The sequence below is a fragment of the Oryza brachyantha genome, chromosome 4 (assembly GCF_000231095.2).
Source record: "Oryza brachyantha chromosome 4, ObraRS2, whole genome shotgun sequence".
NCBI lineage: Eukaryota > Viridiplantae > Streptophyta > Magnoliopsida > Poales > Poaceae > Oryza > Oryza brachyantha.
Genome location: NC_023166.2, coordinates 7,510,382 through 7,531,567, shown reverse-complemented (window position 1 = coordinate 7,531,567; position 21,186 = coordinate 7,510,382). Strand labels below are relative to the sequence as shown.

At 38.2% G+C, this 21,186-nt stretch overlaps 2 protein-coding genes and 1 long non-coding RNA gene across 3 annotated transcripts; 1 reads left to right on the top strand and 2 right to left on the bottom strand.

The window, feature by feature from the left end:
• Positions 1-1,377: 1,377 nt before the first annotated feature.
• LOC102699399 lies at positions 1,378-6,455 on the bottom strand. Its single transcript, XM_040522952.1, has 9 exons — positions 5,847-6,455; positions 5,658-5,734; positions 4,807-4,951; positions 3,682-4,515; positions 3,140-3,301; positions 2,471-2,558; positions 2,332-2,387; positions 2,088-2,139; positions 1,378-1,984 (listed from the first exon to the last, which is right to left on the bottom strand). Exons 1-9 carry the CDS (start codon positions 6,000-6,002, stop codon positions 1,941-1,943), a joined length of 1,614 nt encoding a protein of 537 aa, XP_040378886.1. The 5' UTR covers positions 6,003-6,455; the 3' UTR covers positions 1,378-1,940.
• Positions 6,456-6,674: 219 nt separating this feature from the next.
• Positions 6,675-7,794, top strand: LOC107304117. Its single transcript, XR_001550109.2, has 3 exons — positions 6,675-6,748; positions 7,142-7,215; positions 7,504-7,794. It is a non-coding gene; the product is annotated as an uncharacterized LOC107304117 (long non-coding RNA).
• A 4,431-nt stretch (positions 7,795-12,225) lies between these two features.
• On the bottom strand, positions 12,226-20,204 carry LOC102702929 (protein PUTATIVE RECOMBINATION INITIATION DEFECT 1). The gene is made up of 9 exons (XM_040522935.1): positions 20,177-20,204; positions 19,172-19,278; positions 18,906-19,090; positions 17,848-18,138; positions 16,802-17,771; positions 16,030-16,708; positions 15,306-15,586; positions 14,566-15,235; positions 12,226-12,757 (listed from the first exon to the last, which is right to left on the bottom strand). The coding sequence occupies exons 5-9, from the start codon at positions 17,488-17,490 to the stop codon at positions 12,497-12,499; spliced, it is 2,580 nt and encodes an 859-aa protein (XP_040378869.1). The 5' UTR covers positions 17,491-17,771; positions 17,848-18,138; positions 18,906-19,090; positions 19,172-19,278; positions 20,177-20,204; the 3' UTR covers positions 12,226-12,496.
• Positions 20,205-21,186: the final 982 nt, after the last annotated feature.

Here is a 21,186-nt window from a genome sequence, read left to right as displayed (position 1 = left end):
GCAATTAATTTTATTATTAAACCACCGGGCAAAATTTTTTCAAAACTGAATCTTTTGATAACGCTAATGTTAACGGCGTGGCAAGACAACACTGCCACGCAACCTGGTCGGCATAGCATGGCGTGGCAATCTTGCTACGCCTACGCCATTGTTGGTGGCGTGGCAAAATAATGCTGCCACGCCACCACCAATAGCGTAGCAAGCCGTTTCGTCAGTGGTGACATGGTCAAAAGGTTCATACGGTGAAAATATTTATCCCGGAGGTTTACTAATAAAATTATTTATTAAAAGATTTAAAAAATAAAAAAATTCTCTATCTACATTAGGTCTGAGGTTGGCTCGAGCCTGAAGTTTCAGCTCACATCGGGGTATATCAAATTAATTTTCACTTTTACCCTAGGTTACTTCGTACTCCATTCGTTTCGTCTTGTAAGATTTTCAGCCTTGTCTAAATTCATCAATTAATAAATATATATAATTTATATATATATCTAAATTTATTAACATCTATATGAATCTAGGTAAGACTAAAAAATCTTACATTGTGAAACAGATAGAGTAAAACCGAAGGAAAATATTGTAAAATATGATTGGAACTTTAGGAATGTTGCATTTAGACCATGTTTTATGAACTTTCATTTATATTTTATAAAATTCCAAAGAAGTTTCTATAGGATTGATAGCATGTTCTGGTGTTAAACGGAAAACACCAGTGCAAAGTGGATGTGTATGCTCAGGCTAGTGCAATTTGAAAACCGACGTATTTTTTCTTAGCACAGAATACAATTTACTCTGATTTTTAAGGACAATGAAAGAAAAACAAACTCAAAGAACTCTATCGTAATTGTAGAAGTTGATTTGTATCTTAATGTTAGAAGTTGATTTGTATCAACTCTCAAAATAAGTTGATTTGTATCTCTTTATCTATCATCCACCACATATTAGAAGCTTTTATAGCTTTGGTACCTCTTAACTATCCACACACTATACCTACTTATTAATTACACTTTGGTCTTTCTTTTCCATCATTCTAATTTAAACTACAACTACCATAAGTCGACTTAATATGAGAAAAATGAAACTGGCAATTTTGGGGAAGCAAATATCGTCTAAAAATCTGCATAATCGAACTCCAAAAAACGTTTTACTCAGCGAGCAAAAATGTAAAGATTTTGAATATTAACATGACATTTAACAGATTCTCCATCAAATAAAATCAACAGATTTTCCATGAAAATACTATCATGCGATCATATTTTCAGCGCATTTTGTAAATGATTAGAAAAAGTGAAGAAAATCCCTTGTATATTTGTCAAAGGGGTTCAGTAGATGAATAGAATCTACACTTGCCAATGGCAAACTATAGAATCTCTTCGAATAAACAATGCACGAAACATATGCATAAGCTGCTGCTGATGTGCATCTCTTCTCCATACTCCATTCAGCCGCAGCCAACACCGTACAGAATTCATGCCATGGACAAGAGATTCACTCAATTTCATGAAGGCATTACAGTAGTACAAAAAAGATTTAACACAAATTCCTCTAGACAGGCATGAATAAATTTCATATTTGACAGCACATATATTGATATATATATATATTACTGGTGTACCAGGAGCAGACACCTGCAACTGGTGATGCAAAAACAAACTTGTTAGTAGTGGTGGCGACAATGGAGGTAAAGAGGTGCTGCAACTAACAGTCGCACTAGCAGCATCAATCGTTTTTAACCCTCAATACATCTTCCATACCAAGGCCTACGATCAGAATCAGCTATCGAACGACAATTAGCTGCAAATAAACTGCTGGGTGTATACATATAGAATGTACCATCCATCCTAGACCTTAGGAGTTCCAGATAGATCGGCAAAATGTTGCAGACAAAGAGCCCACATTTTCGAAGAGGATATAAGCGACCCGTGGGCTATGGAAGATGCTCAGTGAGCCCTTCTCTTCTTCGCAGGAGTCCTTGACTTGCTCCCTGCCAGAAAAATCATACATCATTATGATTTACCCCGAAGCATGGTGTTTCAGAGTCTCCTGAGGAAAAAAAACATAATTAGAAACAGCAGTAATAAATCAACCTTTGAGAGGTGATTGCAACTCTAAACCAGCCACGCCTGAAACCAAACCATCCTACAAAAGGAAAGCATTTAGTGATACACTGAGCAAAGGGTTTGAACACACTGCGTCAAATCACATATAGGTTGGATGCCGCTTGGCTAATATCCCCTGAACCTACACTAATTAATTTTAGCAATCATATATAAACTAATTATGGAGACGATCTTATCACATGGCAAAGAGATTTCATGTTTCTTGACTAACTTTGTCATATATAATCCTTTGGCGTCCAGGATCCAATGGCGGAACTACCACACGACCTGCAAAAAGAATTGCCCTAGATTTAGTTGCAATTGATAAATAATTCAATAAACAGAGTCCAGCAGCAAAATGTATATTTTACCTGATCTAGTTCTTCTCAGTTCGAGAGATTCAGGTGTTGAAACTGATGATGACTTGGCCTTGGCACGGGTAAGAGGAGAACAATGTGCCTGAGATGTTCCAACAATATTACAGGGAAATATATAAAAGCAAAAATATATCATACTGATGCAGACTGATTTACATAGGGTAGGCAGATAAATACATGCAGATGCAGAAGATGGGCAGAAAGAATTGGCAACCCTAATTGAATAGTACAAACAGCGGTAAATCATCACCACAAATTTTCAAACCCAACAGCTTAACATAACTATCTCCCAAAAGGATAGCACGGTAATTTATAAATATAGTAGAGCTACTAAAGTAGCCTTTATATCATACTGGATATTTACTTCCACAATGGAAAAAACATGTCAAACAGCAAAGCGATATTGCTGATGACGTCACTGCTGAAGGATACGTGGAGGATCTAGAGTCTACTGCCAGAGGAGGTGCCCACCACCTAGGCTGCTAATAAGTTTGAAGATTGTAATTATGTGTCAATCTTGGATTGTTCATGCTTAATTTAGTCCTAATGACTGAGATTTGCAATTACCCTTTTCTTGTTTTGCCTTCAATAACTCTTCAAGTAGTTACAGGTACTAAAATTTTTAACTTCTAAAGAATAAAAGGGATGTGAATTAATACTTACATATGGTATTGCAGTTCTGATCATTGGCGATCTAGTAGCACCGGGTGACATGTAACGCTCAGGTCTTTGCTCCTGTGCTGAGCCAACATGCTTCTTAGGCCATCTTTGAGCACCCTGTAACACATTGGACTTTGATATCTGCTCCTTTGCTGGGCCTGCAGGCTGCTTTTCCAGATAAATGTTATCAAGCCTTTTATACATGTGTATCATGAGGAACACAACTGACAAACATGCTAAATATGAACTCGACATCATAAATATGATGCCTCTTTGCTTGCACAAAGATGCTACATTGTGTTGATTATTTATTTTTATATCATAGTGTTACAGGTTATATGCAGCATTGTTATGCTTGTTAAAATATCTTTGTGAAATAACCTTGTCTCATAAGTACAAGAAGTTTGTTTAAACTATTCCAACATCAACAAATGACCAAAGAATGGAAAACTAATAGGGGCTTATCAGCACATAAACTGCATACGTACAAGAAGTAGCTAAATGAGGTTTGAACATTTTAACCTAACAAATGGTTTAAAGCTCACATTTCTCAGGGATTCCCCATCTGAATGGACTGAAGTTGACATATCTTCATTTTGTACAACCTCCTCATTCAATGTTATGTGCTGAGCTATTTCCAGGCAAGTTTGATTTTCCACACAATTATTGCTATTGCATGTACTTATGGGCAGAATATTGTCCAAACAATCGTCTGAGGAGAAATTAGCCCTTTCAGGTAGCACAGTGGCTAAAACCTCTTTAGATCCCTGACCCACTGAACTTCCAGCATTGGCACTTCCATCTCCCATCCCAAAGGTCATATTATCAGTGGACTTATCATAAATCGAATCGGAGTTGACAAGATGACTGGCAGCCTCCTTATCTTCTACATCTGGATGGATAAATTCATTCTGATTTCCAGCTTGTTCAGAAGTCTCGTCCCTCGTAAATTCTTCTGTAGAAGTCACGCCATGATCTCTATCTTTCGAAGTGCTCTCTACGATCAAGTCTATCTTCCCATTGCCCACCTTGTTACATACAGCTGAAGATCCTTCATTGCCTTCATTGAAAGCAGTAGTATTTTCCTTTGCTGAAATGTCAATGTCACAGGCGTATTCCTCAAATCTTGGTTTTTTATTTGATAAATAGAAAACATTTTCAAAGGAACCAGCATCGCCTGAGAAATGTGTACCGTTGTTAAGAAGGCTCGCTATGAAAGAATATCCAACTTTATCAATAAAGTTTCCTAGCTGAAATTTCTCCAAATAAAACTTAGTTGAACTATCTTGTAACTTGCTAGTTTTACAAGAGCTTGCTTGAGATCCTAAGTTGTATCTCTCCCAGAAGTATGGAAATCCAACCATGAATTTTTCGCAGACCTGCATTGTTTGCACATTAAAGACCATGTCATGTATAACTGCAGTTACAGAAGTAGAACCTTTTTGGACATGAATTTCAAATAAGTTACCAAGCAGACAAAATTTCCAAAGTTAATATAGGTAATGCGTGACTTTTTGAATCATATGAATTCCTGTTATCTATCAGCAAATAGTAACACAGTAGGATAGATACACAGAACAAATGAGAGAAACAGGTCTTTGGCCGAGCAGCTCGTGACATTGTCCATTTAAGTGGTCCATAAGCCAAGAAACACTGAAAAATGTGCATACCTCAAGCGAATATCCATGTTTTTGCATTTGTGAAAGGTCTAGCGGGCCATTAATTAACACTATGACACTGTCTTCAGCTTCAAGAAAACAAGCTTCATGACGTTTAACAATAGGTGCAGAAGTGAATAGATGAAGTTTGCGGCCCCTGTTATACATGAGCAACCAATAACTTCATTAAAATACCAGAAATTTGCATTTAAAACAAGAAACAAATTGAGAAAGAATACTGGTGACTCCAAAATAGGAGGATCATGACTACAAGACGATGCTCAATCTGTTTCAAAACAACGAGCTACATAACCCAACGACAGTTTCATGGTCTCCAAGACAACTAAAATGCAAGAGTAACACCACAAGGCACACGTTGAAGCATGTTTTGGACTGGAGTATCAAACAATCGTCTGGGCACACCTTTCACAAAGACCCAGCAGGTGGTCAGGTAGGGAATGTTTCTATGCATGCCCTGATGGATCGATTCCTATAACTATGGACAACACCTCCATTTCAAATTTATCCAGACCTTCACTTCTACGATTCATGTTATATGCACATTGCAGATTTCTGCATCTAGTTTGGCGCACATGACCTCTCCTTCACTGCCAACCAAAGCCAGCTCAAGGGAGCAGTTCTTCATGCCACTTCATGTATCAAATAAACTTGAAAGAAAGCAACTGCTTCGAAATTAATGCGAAAAAGAAAAGAAGACAGAGATCGAAAAAAAAAGGTTCTTGCTCGCGCTGATTCCTGCATGGATAAACACAATGGTGGCTCGAAGCCTATCGATCGAGAGACATCAACCACACACACACACACACAAAAAGCCTCCTTTCTTTTATCAAGAAAAGCTTCACCTTTCCGCGTGGCCGGCGACGCGAACTTTCCGGTCATCCCCTTCCACCCTCTCCAGCCACCAGTTGAACAGCTCGACCTGTGCGCGGACACGCCGGCGGCAAGCGTCAGTACTTATAACAAGCAAAAGAAGAAGAAGAAAAAGGAGAAACGCAGGCCAGAATGCGAAAAGGGTGGGGGGAGGCTCGTACGCAGGGGCGCTCCTCGTCGCAGTGGAACGGGACGGGGCCGGCGGAGGAGCGCAGAGGGTTCCGCGAGAAGGAAGGGCTGAGCATCGTGACCGGCGGCGGCGCGCTCCGGCGAGGGCTCGCCGGCGGCGGCGGGGGGTTTGGGGTTTTGGTGGCCATTTCCCCTTTCCTCCTTTTGGGAGGGAGGGAGGCGCGGTTATGCGTGCGAGGGAGAAAGAAAAAACGAGAGTCTTTTCCGCCTAAGCCATTAAAAAAAAAGTTAGCTATGTGCCATTAAAAAGTTCGTAGATACCTCTATGCCATCACACGAACTTTTATTTACCTACATGTTATTTCATTCATCTTCCGTTACAAATTAACCTCTTACATGTAGAACCCACCTAGGGAATTTACTCCGCTGCCCTCCCTTCCACCGTCCTCTCCTCCTCACGTCCTCTTCCTCCCGTGTGCCAGGCTCCCCATCGGAACCCTAGCCGCCACCGTCGGATCTCCGCCTCGTCGGGCCTTCGCCGCCCCGGGACCGTCACCGATAGCTCCTCCTTCCTCCCGTGTGGCTAGGCTGGCGTGGCGCCCGCAGCCCCGTGTGTAGCGCCCGCAGCCTCGGCCCCTGCAGCCCCGGCTACCACCTCTCCCGTGCTTTTGACTATATTTGTAATTATCATGATTCACTTCCGTCTATATTTATCCTATCATACTCTTTGCTGTTTACCATCCTCTTATGCAAACTGGTTGGGTTATAGCATTGACCATGAAATTTTCCCGAGTTCCTACTTTACCTTATGCTATATTGATCGCAGTTTCTGACACTTGATGTTGTTTGTGAGTATTGCAGGTTCAGGTTCCAGTTACCTGTATGGACTGCTTGACCATGAATGGAAGGAGGGCATGTCCCAAGAAGAGCTGAGGTATATCATCTAATACATGTAAACCATGAGTAGTAAAAAAAAGTTTGTTCAATCTACTTGGTAGAATAAACTCTACAGTTATGTTCACTTCTCCCTTTTGGTTATATACTTATATTACTGCTTACTTATTTGGTTGACCATTGTTGTGAGCAGTAGCATTCATTAGATTTTTCATGGCATGTGTGATAAGGTATGTTACATTAGCTTTTTTATGGCATTTGTGGGAGGGATATGTCCAGTTAATTATTTATTAGTATTTTCACCATGATATAGTGAAAATCTCCTAAGTTATTTTGAGAGGTCCAGAATTATGGAGTACAAACACCACGAGTATTCCCTGTATAATAATTGCACCTCGTCTCTTAACTTGATTACTTCCTTTCATCTTTACAGAAGTTTGTAGTGAAGGTAGTTTCCTTGCTATAGCCCGTGATGGTGCTAGTGGAGGGGTTGTTCATATAGTCACCGTAAGTGCTCGCTTTTCTTCATCCCTTTTGTCCTTGTTTCTTCCTTTGTTGGACATATTTTAAACATCAGACTATCACAGACCAGAGCTGACTATTTTAATAGACTTCATACAAACATACAAGTTTCTGTGCTATATTTGGCTTGCTATGTCAAACAAACACCATGAGTAAAAATTAAGTCTACAAGCCTTTCATGTTCTCTTTGTTCTTACTTATAGTTGCTTAAAATGCTATTATGTATTTTTGAAAGACCGATGGACAAAACTTATCGATATGATCGTATTGCAGATAAATGCTGATGGTGTTTCGAGGAAATTTTATCTTGGAGACAAGCTACCACTGTGACATGAAGAGCTGGAGCCCTAGAATTCGTTGCTGGTCATGAAGAAGAGTACACCAAGTAGGGTTCCAGTTGAAGTGACCAACCCATCTAGCCCAGCTTTTTATGTGTGGACTTAGTGTGGTGAACTACTAATTTAAATGTTGATGATCTTTTTATCTGCGAACTTATTGTGCTGATGAACTACTTTAAATGTTGCTCATATGAACTTGTTGCTATGGATGCAATGGTCATGCCCTTGTTTTTTGTTGGTATGCAATGGTCATGCACCTGCTTGAATGTTGATGATATGACCCAAGTTATTTAGTATTAATGTCATGTATTTCATCTATTGTATTCCATATTGTTCTGATTTATTCTCATATTTTTCTGATTTATTCTCCTAATTTACTGATTAATTTAGGCATTTTTATGATTTTTTTGAATTATCTTGATATTTTATGAATTTTCCTTTATTTTTTACAATTTTCTGAATTTATTTGCCAATTTTGCTGAATTTTCATGAATTTCTAGACTTTTTATAATTTAGTTTCGGCATTTTTATGTTTTTTTGGAATTATCTGATTATTTTTTGAATTTTTTGGATTTTTACGAATTTTCCTTTATTTTTAACAATTTTCCGGATTTATGAGCCAATTTTGCTGAATTTTCGTGACTTTCTAGACATTTGATAATTAAATTTCGTTCTTTTTCTGTTTTTTTGAAATTATCCATTTTTTTGATTTTTTTTGGATTTACTTACGAATTTTCCTTTATTTAATACAATATTCTGGATTTATGAGCGAATTTTTTGGATTTTTGTGAATTTCTATACATTATATAATTTAATTACGAATTTTCTTACTTATTTCTTGATTTAAAATTAATTATGTCAGTTAATAACTTTTGTACTGATTTTTCATATACATTTACTGTTAGAATTTAATAGCTACCAATTATTTACTAAGAAGGGCAAAATAGTCTTTTTACCCTTTTATTTAACACCGTCAAGTCTTCATCTATCCAAAATGGCACGTAGGTAAACAAAAGTTTGTGTGATGGCATAAAGATGTTTACGAACTTTTTAGTGGCACACAGATAAGCAGCAACTTTTTAATGGCATAGGCGTAAAAGACTCAAAAAAAAAACAAAGAGGCGAGGTGTCGAAGATTCACTGAGCGGTGGGCTCATTCTGTTCTGTTGTTAAGGACTCACCAACTGGTGGACCCATTGAGGCCTGTTCACGTGACTCTTAGGACAGTCTCAATGCATGTTTCATAAGGGTGTCATGTATATTAAATAGGATGTCACATAAGCAAAATTGCTGACTTTGTAGGATCATTAAATGATGGAGTTTCATGAGTTAAGAGAGGAGTTTCATCCCCATAAAACTTATCTGGCTTGATTATCTAGTTTACAGTATTGGTAACTATGCCATAAAACCATGCATTGAGACTGGTCTTATATATATAGTAGAGCTCATCACAAAAATTAGTAAAATCGAAGTAACGGGTTGTCTCCATTATAGCGAGCCACGGATAATGTTTGGTGTTTTGCTACAAAATATATAGATAAATAATTGATCGGACAATAGTTTTCTATGAATGAAAAATAATTTGTGGATGAAATTTTTATATACATGTTCTTAGTGATATATAAATAATGACAAAAAATAAAGCAAAGATAAAAACTCTAAAGTTAACTTCAAATTTAAGGTTAAAAGTTTAAATTTTGAATCGAAAGATGAGGGTGAAAGAGGAGAAGGGTTTTTGGCGCGTGGGATATAGCACATGTAAAACCTAGATATTATGGTATAACAAATTTTACAAACCACACCATTAATCAATTTAATTTGGTACATGAGTAAAACAAAATCATTTAGTCTTTGATATATAATTGTATCATGAAACTTATAAATCAAACGTAATTCTATGTATAATTTTATAGCTCATAATCATGGTGAATAGAAGAAACAATTAGTCAATAATATGGTTTTACGAAACTCTAGGCTTATAATACTTATGGTCATATCCAACCTACCAAAAACCATATGATTTTGTGAAACTCAGACTTGTATTACATGTGTTTTTCTTTTTTTGAAATTTACTGATAATAATTCTTGTAAGTTATGAGATGGTATGTTTGTACGTTTGAGTACTATAGCTGGTGGGAATTCACCAAAATATATCACTCCCTCCATCTATAAAAATATAAGTATATCTAGTATTCAAATATTATCCTAAAATATATGTATTAGTCACATCAATCACTTCTTATTCACTGTTCTTCCCATTTTACCTCTAGCTACCCTCTCTCATCTCATCTATTCCTCATTATTAAATATCAATATATTATTTTTTCTTAACTTTAATCTATACTAAATAATCTGAAAATGCTCATATTTTATGACTGGACGATACATCTCATAGTTTTCATTGTGCTGAACGGTGGAAGGAGGGTGACTCCACTTTTACTTAGCAGACTTATGACTTGGGGTAGAGTTCATTTTTAGTCGTCGTATTTTGCTCAAAGCCCAACTTTAATATAAACTGTAAGATTAGTACATTCAAACAATTCCTTGAAAACCGAACACACAACAATGTAAACAAATTTTACGTAGTTTTAAACTAATCGATGCTATCATTGTTTTTCTTTACATGAACTTCAGTTAAATCAGTTCCATGGTTTCTACATGTAATCAATTGACATTTGTGCCAGCAAGAAATGCATAGCAAGGGTATAAACGAGGAAAACCAACTCTACTTCATACAAAACCACTAATAAATATATCCCCCGATGTGTTTTTATCCGGTTTTATAAGTTACGGGTGAAAAACATCCAGTTTATAATTTAGGTTAAAAAATGGAACAAGTTTAGAAACTAAAAATAGAAGACCATCTTTAGTGCAAATTTAATAATAGAGGTAATTACTATTAAAAGCCAATCTAAAAATAGTACTACCTCCAAAAAGAAAACAAGTTATTTTGGAATACATGCAGTCAGCATTAGTTAACTTTGACCATAAAAACCACTCAAAATATAATTTTTTATACAGCTCCATATTGTTTTTATCATTTTGGATAAATGTGTGGTTAAACTTCTAAAATTATAATCATTAATAACTTTTAAGATATTTAGTTTGAAAATACATGTGTAGCATAAGTGAGTCATAAAGAGTACTTAAATAAAACAAGAAATATTTATTATACATATTTTAATAGAAAAACCCTGTTGTTGCCCAAAATGAAAAAAGGACAACGATAAGAAATATTAAATTGAAAGGAGTATCTAAATTTGTTAGTTTTAATGGTATTACACTTATGTAACATATGCTAACTAAGGCCGTGTTTGGTACGGGAAAGAAGGGGTTACTTATCCGGTACGGAAGACGTATTAATAATTTAATACTCTCTCCATTACTAAATGTTTGACACCGTTGATTTTTTACACATGTTTGACCGTTCGTTTTATTCAATTTTTTAAATATGTAAATCTATATATATGCATAAACATATATTTAACAATAAATGAAATGATATAAAAATAATTAATAATTATGTAAATATTTTGAATAAGACGAATAGTCAAATATGTATAAAAAGTCAACGACGTTAAATATTTAGGGATGAAGGGAGTACATAATTAACTAATTATTAATTATTAAAAAATATAAAATAGATTAATATGATTTTTACGTAACTTTTATATAGATTTTTTTTATAAAAAGTACACCGTTTAGCAGTTTGGGAAATGTGCGCGCGGAAAACGAGATAATCTAGGATTATACACGGAGGTTTCGAACGTGGCCTAATTAGATAATCAAAATTGTATAATGTTGACTTTGAAAAGTCTAAAACAACTTGTTTTTTTACAAGAAAAGAGTACTACCTGTGTTCGAGGATGAGGTTTTAGATATCGACAAAGCCTCTATTAGACATGTTTTATCATTATCTCAAATTATATGTTTACAACAATATTAGAAATAACATTAAATGATAATGTTTTTCATGACAGATTTACTAATATAATTTTTTTCATTTAAATCCTGGTATTTAGGCATATATTAATAATTAATTAATGATGTCAAATTTCAAGATTTAACAACATCCTTAGTAAGTTCTTCCCATTGCTATATTTTTGAATCTCGTCTTTGAAAAAAACCGAGGAAGCCCATGGAAAAAAACAGTACTAGTATGTTACTAAAAGATTGGTAGGATTCATTCATTCACACATTTGGTAAATATGGTACTAAACCAAACAATACTAGCCCTACAAAATTTTGATAATGCCCAAACCCGTAAAACAAACTTGGCACTAAAAAAGGTAAAACAGCAAACGAAATTGATGCAGTTGTCTGGAATTTATGTCATGTTACAACTTTTCCTAAATGTGCAGTGGTTATCGTGACATGCTGTTGAATTTAGAGATTAGGTCAAGGCAAAATTAGAGCACAATTATAATCTAGAGAGTCAGCACATGCATTGCATTTCTCGGTATTTACAGCCTAGAGAAATTTGGTAAAAGAAAAAAGAAAGTATAATTAGAATCAAGAAAAAACAGGCTTAGCACATGGTTTTGAATTATCAAAATTAGAAAACGGGCTTCAAATAACCTTTTTTAAAAAATACCTAATTCCGCATCAGAGAACTTAAATCAATTCAGTTCGAGAAAGGAACATAAAGTGCAATGAGTTCCAACTATTTTTCAATAATCAATTATATTACCTTTGAACATCAATCATTATATTCCATTTTTTAATGGATTGCATTTGGTATACCAACAACTTTGATATGCAGTTTCAACATTTTTGTTGGTATGATGGAAATTTTGATTTTTTTTTTTGGTGCCTTTTGAACGATATCAACAAGATTAATATCCCTACTCCCTAGTTCTGTACAGCATCTACATATTGGGTTGGGGGGGAATTGTACGAGTTTGCCTGGTATGGTTTGCCGGCTGGCCTCAAGCCCTCGAGACTTGAGCTGCTTCACGCTGTCCTCGCAGGCTCGACTCCTGGAAGAAGAAAGAGTCGATCTCGCGGAGAAGCCTCTGCTGCTCCGTCTCACCGGCGTTGCACGAGCCTGTGCGCTGGTCCAGCATCATGCCGAAGAGCAAACCGCACACTTCGTCGGCGCTTCTCGCCACCGCCGTCTCAGCCTTCTTCTCCGGTGACGGCAGCTGCGCATTCGATCCGCCTCCCTCGTAGGCCTGTCTCCTGCAGACCTGCATCAGGATACGCAAAAGTTGTCACTCTCGACTTCCTGAGGGAATATGTACGAGCATCATCAACAGCTCATTTATCACATCCTCTATTCCGAAAATAGAGTATGACTACAAATTAAGCTCTAAGAGTATCTCCAACAGACAGTCCAAATTAGACTCTCCAAATGCCTATTTGGTCATTCCCCATTTTATTTGGCCACTCATATTCGTTTTTTACTCCTACAGACTCTCCATCCACGCTCTCTATTTCGAGTCCATGACAGCCGGGGCCCGCATGTCATCCTCTCTTATGTCTTTTTCTCTCCCTCTTCCTCAATCTCTTTCCCATCCTCTTTTTTTTCTATCTCTTTCTCTCTCTCCAATAGACCGGCGGCAGAGGCAGCAGAGCAGGCGGCACGGGATGGGAGGTCGAGCAACGCGGTGGCGGCGCAGCGGCCGGGAGGCGCTGGAGGCCCCTGCGCGGCGGCAGCGGGGAGGCCCCGTGGCGGGAGGCGGCGAGCCGGCGGCGGCGGTGGCCTTGGATGGTGGCAGTCGGATTTGATCGCGGAGGCGGCGCGGCGCAGTGGCGGCGGCGGGAGGCCCGGGCGGCACGGAGAAGCCCCGCGGCGGGAGGCGGCGAGGCGACGGCCGAATCTGGGCGCGAGGGCGGAGAGCTAGCGGCCCCGAACACGGCGACGGCTCCCCGGCGGCCCCCTAGCGACGGCGACACCCCTCCGGCGGCCCTATTGTTGTAGTAGTATAGTAGTAGTACTAGTACTGTTTATGGGCCCATGTGTGGAGCCCATGTTTGGCAAGTCTATTTTGGTTGGCCAAATTTGGCCAGTTAGGGAAGAAGTTTGGCCAGCCGGATGGCTTGGCCATCCGGTTGGCCATTCTGTTGGAGTACACTTTTTAGTGAGAATGGTCAAATTTTAGCTTGGAGAGCCATTTAGCAAGTTTGTTGGAGATGCTCTAACAGAACAGCTATCCTATCATCTATTTTTGCATGTCATCTATATTAGGAGAGAACCTTCATATTTGGATGATCTCTCTCTATCCTCCAATAAGATAGGATGTCATATATATAGATGATCTGGTGAAGTACAAAGAGATATGGAGAATGAAAGTGTTTTAGATGATCATCCAAACGAAGATATATATGACGAAATCTAATAGAGTAATTAATTGTGTGCATATCCCGACAGAGGTCGGAGATGTAAACCATTTCTATTATTAAGAGTTGCCCGATGTAATTCAATCGTCTACCATGAAGCAAGAAATGCAGAAGCTTTTAATTTTTTTTAAACACATAAGGAAGCATTTTCTTGTCATTAAGTTTAGTAATGAGGACCGAGGGAAAGATCACGCCACATATCCAAGAGAGAAATAAACCGACGCTCTGCTTGCTTCCAATCCTACATACAGCGTGGAGTTATGGACTAGGGAGAAACCCCTAAAAGAGTGAAAGTGCAATTGTGTAGATCACAGAACAACTAATGGGATAAATTGTGATCAAATATCAACAATTGTTAACGTACGGCGACCTGCCAAACTGCATGTAAGCAATACTATGAGGCCGTGTTTGCCTGTACTTACTACTTACCCACGTTCCCTCATTTTTCGTGCGCATGCTTTGCTAACGGTTAAACGGTATGTTTTTTCAAAAAAAAGTTACTTTAAAATATCATATTAATCTATTTTTATTTTTTATAATTAATAATTAATTAATCATGTATTAATCTATTACTATGTTTTCTACACCAGATAATTTACCCCAAATCATAACCAACGTGGCCTGATTTGTTAATATAAAGAATAGTGGTACGTACCTGGAATAAGTCGTGTAGACCAGCAATGTCTTCTTGATTGAGATAGTTTTTTGTCATAAGTTCACTGAAGAGATTGACAATTTCTGCCGTAACATTCCTAGCAGAAAGGTTAGCAACTATACCAGACACCAAAGAACCATTGAACAGTGACGTCAGCCACTCCGGTACTTGGCTCAGCTGGAGCAATGAAACAGCTATATTTGCTGCAATCTTCTGCTGGTTTGTGAAGGATTTGGATGTCAAACCAGGAGCAGTCAAGGCAACTGCCAATTCCTCCAGTATTAGCCTAGACCATTTAGATTCTCTGATCACCACCTTCTCTTTGTTTCCATATCTCTCCCAACCTAAAATCACCGAGAGGCAGGCACCACAATTTTCAGCAACTCTACTATCTTGACTGAAGACCATTCCCTCTGTCACTGCAATAATGGACTTCAGATACTTTGCAGAGCATCTTAACTCTGCATTAAGACAACTCCTCTGAAATGAAATTCTATTCAACAATTCCAGTAGGCACTGTGAAGCAAGAAGTTTAATAGGAGAAGGGCCAAAGTGCATGAGACGACACAAATCATGGCACGGAATGCCAACAAAAGAGCAAGACTGAGTGTCGTCTGAATATTGCAGGAAGTCCTGCCAGTCAATGCTTGCCTCTAGTATCACATGCAAGCTGTAAAAAAGAAGACTACCATTGGTTCATACACTAGCAATTAAATGAAGGAAGCAATTCAGATGCATACCTTCGTAGCGAGAAAAGTATCAGTAAAAGAATAAGAACCAATAATTCCCCAAAGGCTGTCTCCTGATTGTGTTGAAATAAAGATGGGCCCTTTGCACAAGCTTCTTGAACTATCCCATCCATTAGCAAAACCAAACAATTATTCAAGACTATGGCTTTTGCAGGCTCAATAAGCACCTTGTTTGCCGAATGATTTAAAATAAGACATAATATTCCAATTAATATCTTCCGTTCTTGGTCATTTGATGTACAATCAAGACTACAATTGAAAGAATCCAATAGCTGCCCAAAAAGTGGTTAGTAAATTAGACGAAATTATAAATTCTAAGTAGGGAACAAAAGAAAATACGATGCCAATTAAAGTTTGAACTCATTTTTCATAATGTCATGCAACTGAGCTTGAAGGACAAACGAAGAAACAGCTGGCTACTAGGCTTGATCCAATAGGGGCAAGGAAATGGTTAGTTCTATTTACTCTTTCTACATTTGGAACTTTTTGGTGCCAGCATTCACCCATGGTATTGGTAAACACAAACACAAGAAATATCCTTTCAGAACAGTGCACAATGGGAACAAAAGCAAAAGATTGTAATCTAAATTGAATTTATAGGATAGTCACTCTCTATAAGCTATCAGTAAACAGGAAAAACTAGCATATATACAGATGAAATAAACTCCAACTGGCAGTGTAACATTGAACTCAAATAATACAAGAACATGAGTACCTTCATGGTAAGACCAATCCATACATTATCATCATAGGTGAATGTCATTGCACTTGCTGAATGTAAAATGTTAAATACCAACAAGGAACAAACTGCTCTGATCCTCGATGAGTACAGGGAGACATATACACTACCAAGTGCATCAACAATACCGCATGACACAAACTGATCAGAAGTACAAGGAAAGATCACTAGAATTTCAGTAATAACATTAGCCACTGAGAGGACCTCATCTTCTGCATCCTCCTTTATCATCTGACTCAGTAAGGATACCAGCAAAGAAGAGATGCAGGTTTCCCCAGAATATACCAGTTCCGCAATCATTTGTATGTCCACCAACTGACCACTACTTGAAAGCGTGACAGTTTTACAGAAATTCAGCAATTGAAAGGAGAGTGGTTCCATAAGTTCTTCGTTCTGGAAGAGCCATTTTAGCCCTATCGGATGGACTCGGCTCGAAAGCAAGTCCCACTCCTTAAGTGTCATTGCATGGAACAGTGTTTTCTCAGCTTCTGGACTATGTGGAATGCTAAATCTAAATGAAATACCTCTGACGAAGGCATAAAGATGGACCAGAAGGGTAAGCATCAGAGAACCTGGGATTTCATGCGGGAACTTCCCACCATTGAGAAGGATGTATTGCTCGACCGAAGCCAGGATTTGATTGTCAGCAGCTAGCCTGGTCAGAAAACAATTATCATTTTAGAGAATGTATACGCATTCTTCAGAAGGTGAGCAAAATGCATGTATCTGCCAGATCAGTAGTTCAGACCTTTCGTTGTAGAATGAACAAACATATAATATAACAAGAATAGCACATTGGCATGATGCCAAGTTAAAGTCTTCTGAGCTGCATTGCCCGAGTAAATACATCAGCTCTGCAGGGTCTGGTGGGAGATAAATGCATGCATCTCTAATTGTTTCCCCATAATTGAAGCCCAGAACTTCATCAACAATTGAACTGATGACCAAGTATACCACTGATTTTACATGATCAGTAGGAAATAAGCCCATGAATCCAAATGATAAGCTAAACCATGATGATGATGCAAGCATCTCAGCAAACTTAAATGATTTGTTGTCAGATGCCCTTGATAAAATAATTTGGAAAATCTGAAGGATGCCAGACAATGTTTCTTCATCATTACCATCGACAATAGCACTTTCAAGCCAAGGAAATAAATATGTTTTGCAGGTTTCAACGATGCTATCCTCAAGAACCTTCTTGTGAAGAATCTGATCTTTATTCCCTTCAAGGCAGAATATAAGTGCTTCTTTTAGAAGAAGAAGGGAATGTGGTATTAGGAACTGGCAATCATACTCATGAGAGAATGTCGAGGAAATTGCATGTTTTGATGCTTCTTCAATGAATGATGGTAATTTTTCAACGTCATCAGCAGATGGTAACTTCAGAATCTCTACAAGCATTGAGCAAACTAGAGCAAAGGTTTCAGAACTCATGCCAAGTTCACCGTTTCCATTTCTTCTCAAAATTGCAGACAAAGCACACACTATCTGTTCTTCTTGGGACAGCGACAAAATGCCAGAACAGTTAACTATTGAAATATAAACAAGTCGTAAAACTTGAGATTGGACTGGGTGAAATGGTATCTCTGAAACAAAGTGAAGAACAGGAAGTAAAGTAGAAAATGCAATGGCAAGCTTTTCCTTGAATCTCTCCTCTGAATTGGATAAAAGTGATAGTACTTGAGTAGAGGCAATGACCAGTGGATCATTATTTCCTGAAACATACAACATCTTGGTTAGAAACTGTGCAACATTTGATGACTACAGAAGATGGTCCCTCATACGTCATACCTGATAACCTGAGAACCTCAAATACATAATCAGCAACATTCTCATCTATCAATGTTTTAATAACAAATGTATTTGCGTCGGATGACAGGAAATAGAAAATCAATTCCAACGTCCCTGTTTGCACTTCTATATTAGTAGACAGCAGAGATCCTTTGGCAGCATCAGCAAACAGAATTACAAGAGAGGCATTTAGTGGCACATAATCTTCTGCTTCAGCAGAATTTATTAAGCTCTGATCAGTGAGCAGTAAAATGTCAAAGGCCCCCTTCTTTGCTAAAGTAAGGAGCAATGCTGCAGAAGAACAAAAGCATCATTATGCATTCTAGCAAGTACAGAACAGGCTAGAGACATTTCAATTTTCAACATTTATGAGCTGTTCCATGATTATATTAAAATGAAAATATAAATTTATTACAATGAATGATATGAATATATTAAATGGATATGAACTACCACTATGAGAAAATCTGTCTGAAGAAATTTTCAGGTACTTCATCAACCTTACAAAATATTTCCCTTCCTTGATGAATACTAAACTATTGGAAGCCTAGAACTGTCATAAGCATCCCCATCAATTTTAAAACTCTAAAAAATTCTTCGTACACATGCAACTGTAGAAACTGTGCATTTATATAACTTTAGCAGGTTATCTTTTGGTACTCTCTCAGACCACAAGTCATGCAAACCATGAGAGGCATTCAGTTAAACTTCTTTTTAACATTTAACTAATTATTTATTTATTATTTAAATGATCACATGAACATAATATGTGGATTTCGTACAGAAAACTTTCATAGTGCTAAATTGTTTGACTTCAATGAATAAATAGTGATATGAATCGTATGGTAAGAATTAATACTATTGAAATTGCATCCAGCCTCTCCAAAACCATGATAAGGCAAAAGCATCAAGAATTTTGGCTGCATATCTGGAGATGGTAATTGTATGTGCCACTGTAATAAGTAAACCATCATCATATAGAAATGCATCATTGTTAGTGTCATCTATTTATTTGTAATAAATCTATGTTTATATTGAATAAAAAAGAATATACCAACCAACACAGTTGAGGCGAACAGCATCATTTTGGGTTTTGAGTAGGACTTCAAGTGAGAATTGAAGTAAGTTTCTTCCAATCGCTGAAAGATCCACATTGTTATTATCACATATATCATCCCATGGGGTGGTGTTTAACAGTGAGAGTTTGTATAGTACAAAGAGTATCTCTCCACGAATTTCATCACTGTACCACAAGAAATTAAGGGTGCCGTCAGATAAAGTTATTTTCAAGGTCAGAAAAGTGTCAGCATGCAATGGTATTAACCTTGGTAACCGGAGATCATTGACAAGGTTTAAGTAAAGAGAATGTTTATCTCCAATGTAAGCTGCAGCATCTTTCGTAGTATTTAGCAGTACTCCCAAACAGTGTAGCTGTACTGACATAAATGTAAGGTTCAGAAATTAGGGTAGCAAATATATTCAGTAAAAATGCAACACTGTTGTTGCCACTACTTCAGCACAGTTGCAAGAGAAGTACCAATCCTCACATCTTAAAGGATCCAGTCTGCCTAGTTAAACGATGATATAAAAGGGCTGCAGCCCAATGGATCAGATACAACAGTCAGGGGTTGAAAATACGTAAATATGGTCAAAGAAAATCAAGACATCGCCCATCTACGCCATAAAAACATTAACAGCAAGTGCTGGAAACGTTTAAATTCATGCCCCAGAGGCCCAGACCATCAATGCATAGAAATGATTCTGTAATATTGCTAAAAATAATTATATAATTGATCATGCTTTGCATGAGAGTTTAGTGTTTCTACTTATATAATGGTCAAGCTAAGCATCCCTATTAACTGTTTCAAATATATTTGTATACGAAAATTTGCTGTTGGAAACATAAAATGCATGACTCATTGACTCAGATGACGCACAACTTGTATAATCCCGTTTAGGAGTACGGAAATCCTCAGGCCATGTGTAATAAGGCACTAAGAGAACATCAATGGAAGCAACGAAATGAAACAATAAACAATTAAATATTCAACCTGGAAAGCAGGAAATGGCACTATGTGTAAGCAAGCAACCAAAATCTCATACACTCAACATGAGTTGTACATCAAAGCAATTAACAAATACCATGTTCCGCAGTCCTCTTAAGCAGAACATACAGTTCAGACTGTCGTTTGCATCGCATATGCTAGTAGTAAAATATTGTTCAAACACTCCAATACTCCATCCACTACTGCCACCTCAATTCACCAGCAGCCACGTCTAGAGCGCACGGATTTTCGCCTTTCCAAAGACAAGGCAGCAGCGTACGTACCGTGTGGAGGTGCTTGACGAGGGAGCCGGAGGAGAGGACGCGGGAGATACGGGCGACGAGCTCGGAGGCGGCGGGGGCGCCCACGGCGGCGGCAAGGTCGGCCGCCAAATCGGACGCCTGGGCCGCGAGCGCCGCGTCGCGGCGGGCGGCGGCTCCCGCGAGCGCGTCGGCGAGGGGCGCGGCGAGGAGGCGCGGGTGCGCCGCGCGGAGCGGCGCAAGGAAGGCCGGGTCGGCGAGCGCCAGGGAGAGGCTGGCGAGCGCGTGGGAGACGTGGTGGGACGGCGCGGAGGAGGCCGAGGAGAGGAGGGCCGCCGCGCAGGAGAGGCAGACGCGGCCGCCCGCCGAGGTCGGCAGCGTGTGCGACGCGCGGTGCCCCGCGCCGCACGGCTGCGCCTGCGGCGGCGGCGTGTCGTCGGCGCCGAACTCCATGCGCAAGGGGGAGAGAGAGGTTTACCGCTCCGTTGCCCACGCTAACATCTTTACGTGCCTAAAAGTTTCCTCTGTCCAATAATATAAATCACGACTAGCACCGACAAAAACTACTATCTTCGTTTTATATCTTAAATTTTTTTAGTCTTATCTAAATTTATTTATTATTAATAAATATATGTAATTTATATATGTGTCTAGATTCATTAAAATCTTATGTTGCAAAACAGAGGGAATAATCGTTTTTCGGTTAGATTACCCATTCATGTAATATAATTAGATGTTTAAATAATAAAAAATTTAAAATAAATCAAATTTAAAGAATGTATATATACACTAGCTAATGCATTGTTGCATGCACACCTACAAAGAAAAAAAATTAATTATATCTTATATTATATTTATATTATATGATGGAGGGAGTATAAAGTTTTTATATTTTGCATTATATATCGTACTTCTAATACGCTGACTCCATGCGCGTCGTCACCCTCGGACTCCATGTGAAAGGGGGAGAGGTTTACCGCTTCACTACCCACGCTAACATCTTTACGTAACTAAAAGATTTATATTTCATTCTC